The sequence below is a fragment of the Ranitomeya imitator genome, chromosome 7, assembly GCF_032444005.1.
Source record: "Ranitomeya imitator isolate aRanImi1 chromosome 7, aRanImi1.pri, whole genome shotgun sequence".
In the NCBI taxonomy this organism is placed as follows: domain Eukaryota; kingdom Metazoa; phylum Chordata; class Amphibia; order Anura; family Dendrobatidae; genus Ranitomeya; species Ranitomeya imitator.
Window position 1 is genome coordinate 27,956,667 of NC_091288.1, and position 4,145 is coordinate 27,960,811.

The 4,145-nt window shown below is 41.7% G+C and overlaps 1 protein-coding gene across 1 annotated transcript; it reads right to left on the minus strand.

The window, feature by feature from the left end:
• Window positions 1-234: 234 nt before the first annotated feature.
• Window positions 235-630, minus strand: LOC138646075 (histone-like protein Hq1). The gene has a single exon (XM_069735544.1). The coding sequence runs from the start codon at window positions 628-630 to the stop codon at window positions 235-237; it is 396 nt and encodes a 131-aa protein (XP_069591645.1).
• Between the last annotated feature and the right edge of the window lie 3,515 nt (window positions 631-4,145).

Consider the following 4,145-nt stretch of genomic DNA (forward strand, 5'->3'; position numbering starts at 1 on the left):
TATGTTTGACACCGTGGGTGCAGTTTTAGTTTAAAAATGTTTGCGGCTCATTCATCAACTTTTTAAAAATGTTTTACGTAAATTTACTCCATCTCCTCCCCCAGAGTCATTTTTTTGGTACACCAGAATTTTTTTTAGCAATTGCTAGAGTTACGTTTTAACTGATTATGTGACTGACTTTTTCCTTTCTCTATCACTTATCCCCTCGGCCTCAGTTATTCTATTGATTATCGCTCACCAAGCTGTTCTATCCCTGATTTCTTCTTTCAGTTTGCCAATGGTTCTCATGTCGCTTTTGATGACCATTCTCTTCTTCTCGGCTATTCTCTTCTTCTTGGCCGTCCTCTTCTTCTTGGCCGCCCTCTTCTTCTTCGCCATCCTCTTCATCTTGGCCATCCTCTTCTTCTTGGCCGTCCTCTTCTTCTTGGCCTTCCTCTTCTTCTTGGCTGTTCTTTTCTTCTTGGCAATCCTCTTCTTCTTGGCCTTCCTCTTCTTATTGGCTGTTCTTTTCTTCTTGGCCGTCCTCTTCTTCTTGGCCTTCCTCTTCTTCTTGGCCATCCTCTTCTTCTTGGCCTGCCTTTTCTTCTTGGCTTTCCTCTTCTTCTTGGCCTTCCTCTTCTTCTTGGTCATGCTCTTCTTATTGGTCGTCCTCTTCTTCTGTCACTGACCGATCCAAGCATGGCATCTTTATCCAACCACTGACTTCGCATAATATGGCCAAAATAAGATAATTTTTGTTCAGTTGTCTTGACTTCTAGCAACAGTTTTTGCTTGATTTGGTCCAAAACATCTATGTTGGTGATCCTCACAGTCCATAGAACACCACAAAAGTTCAAATTCATGAATTTTCTCCCTGTCCACCTTGAGTGCCCAGGTCTTGCATCTGTAAGTTGGTTTTGGGAAGACAATCCTATTGACCAATCTGCATTTGGTAGTGAGAGTGATGTCTCTGCTCTTCCACACCTTGTTCATGCCTATCATTGCATCCCATCCAAGTGTCATTTTACTGCAGGTGTGCAGTCGCCATCACAGTTGATCTTGGCACCAAGGAATAAGTAATCGTTGACCACTCTGACATCTTCGCTATTGACCTTAATATTGATGTTTGCGTTGTTGTCATGACCCTTGTTTTCTTGACGTTCAGATACAACTCAAATTTCTCACTTTCTTCCTCAATCCCTTAGCGATGTGGCCAATTTCAGTTTTCGTTATTTTCCTCCTCTTCCTCTGAGAGCTATAACTTTTTTTCATTTTTCCTCCCCCTTGCCTTATGGGGGCTTGCTTTTTGCAGGATGAGTTCCTGGCTCTTAGAAGCACATGATGTCTGATTAAATCAGCCATCATCTGCCAGAAAAGATGCGGGCTCAGCGTGCGGGCCCACATCAAAGTCAAGGAGCCGACATAAGACGTACCAGTATGTCAAATGTCGGTAAGGGGTCAACCTGCAAAATAAGCTTCTCCAAATCCTTCTTGTTTTCTGCCAGCAGCGTCGTGCCGCCTGCATATCGTAGATCATCGATGTTTCTACCACTGATCTCCTGCCCAATGTTGCTCTCATCCATGCCTCCATATAACCATTTCTGCATATATGTTGAAGGCTGCTGGTGACAGAATGCAGCCTTGTCGGTTGCCGTTACCGAGCTCCAAACAGTCCTTGCCTCCATATGCTGTTCTTACTGCGGCTTCTCGATTTTAATAGCGTGAAGGCTTAGAAATGTTAAAAGGTAAAAATAAAGAGCATTTTTTATTTTGCGTAAAATAAATGAACCCCCCATTTGCCATTTTGAAGAAAATGGCAACAAGTACAACAAAGACAAAAATAAAAATTTACTTAAAAAAACTGCAGCTGATGAATTGGGGCCATGGACTATAATTAAAGTATCGACCAAAGTATCTTATTTTTACAATTCAAATGAACTTCTGCGTATCTGGTGTGTTTCAATCTCGATGGAGTCTTCTTAATTCCACCATATGCCTTGTGGAAGCGTCTACCTGCGGAGCAGCTGTGAGGAGAATTTGGAAGCTTTGCTTAGTTCCCAGTGGTTTTAATTAAATACTTCTAATTATGAATATTCATTGACACATGCACAAAACTTAACGAACCCTGCTCCTAATATTAATATGTAAGGACAACTTGTTATATCGCCAAAGGGATAGAGAATAGAGAAGACTTCATGGATAAGGTTGCAATGATGACATCATATGATGACAGGTACCAGTTGGGATCCTAATGACATCATGTCTCTTAACCCCTTAATGCCATCATTTTTATTTGTGCTGGTCATTCCACAGCTCCATGTTTGGGTGACCCTGTAGGTGTCCCACGCTGCCCTACAGCAGGTGAGTGGCCAACAGCCGAGCTCCAAAAGTAAAACAAACCTCCATTTCTGGCTATTGAGCCCTTACATGAGCAAAGTCAAGATTGGCATGTTCAAAGAGATTTCAGTCCTCTACGATTGGGTCTCCAAATTTTCACAGTGACGCAATTGGGTCTGGGAATTCACTGGACACTTAGAACCTAAAACGGACCCTGGGGCTGTCATTATACAAGGGGCTTTTTGAGCAAGTCGTTTTTTTTGTTCGTCAATCTTGATGAAGAATTTTCTGGAATAAGATGCTCCAAATTCATTAACAGGTAAAGTATTTGGCGCACCTGTAGGCTGTCACGCGACGGCATAAAAAATGTACATTTGTGGAGTAAATTATAATGAATCTCGAACGCATGCAGTGTCATTATGTTCTCCGCGCTTTTCAGAAAGTTGTCAGAGCTGGCGTAAAAATGGCAAAAGTTTCAAAATTAACTTGCACAAAACTTTGCATAACATCCACCAGATTTAAGACAGATTTCTGGTGGAAACTATTTGATAAGACGGCTCCTAAACACTGATGTATTAACAATGACTTGTGTCGTAGTGAGATCATCATTTATTAGCATACAGAGGCATGTAAATACATAAGTATAAAATAGAGGTAAAAGAGACTGAAAAACAAGTGCAATAAAACGTGATAAAAAATGCAAACATAATAAAAATGTGATTATTAAGCATAAAATGTGTGTAAGTAAATATATATTTATATAGCATGCTGCTAGAGGCTCCGACATTCGGATCATGTGTACCGATACAAGTGCCATATGAGTGCAGTCTGACATCTGCGGACACAGACAATGGAGAAGATGGAGAAATTAAGTTCTCCGTCTTCTCCGCACCTGTAATTCTCTCATGTTAGAGAGTCGGATCGCACTTATTATTAGCTCGATTCTCTCGCATTCGTGACCCCGGTCAAGGTGGTTGCAGCTGACTTTTCTTGCACTTTGCAAAAATTGTAGCGCAAATGTTTTTAGACAGATATATACAAACTTTATGCTCCATACTCGGCGTTTTCATTTTGCTTGAAAGTGGATGTGAATAAGGGATTATTCCATCTGGGATTTTATGAATATCTCAACAGATGGGTACGTGTCATGATTCCAATGGCAGGGAATCACAAATGGACAAGCACCAACGAGCTCTAGGGTGATGGAACCTGAGCTGACCGCGACCCTAAACCTGAACACACAAATAACAATAGCCGGGGAACGTGCCTACGTTGATCCTAGACGTCTCGCACCAGCCGAAGATCTAACTTCCCCTATTAGAAGAAACACAGACCTCTCTTGCCTCCAGAGAAATACCCCACAGAAATAGCAGCCCCCCACATATAAAGACGGTGAAATGAGAGGAAGGCACATACACAGTATGAAAACAGATTCAGCAAAATGAGGCCCGCTAAAACTAGATAGCAGAGGATACAAAAGTAAACTGCGCGGTCAGCAAAAAACCCTTCAAAAAAACCATCCTGTAATTACTTGAACTCATGTTCCAACTCATGGAACATGAGGAGCAATTACAGCCCGCTAGAGCAACCAGCAGCAAAGAAACAATTATATGCAAGCTGGACAAGACAAAAATAAAGCAAAACGTGGAACAAGAAAATCAAAAACTTAGCTTGTCCTGAAGATTACTGAAGCCAGAAGCTGAGGAAACAAAACACTCTGATAACCTTGATAACCGGCGGGGAAATGACAAGAAAGCCCGGTTAAATAGGAAACTCCCAAATCCTAATAGAACAGGTGGACACCAGAGACAGCAGAACACAAATCACCC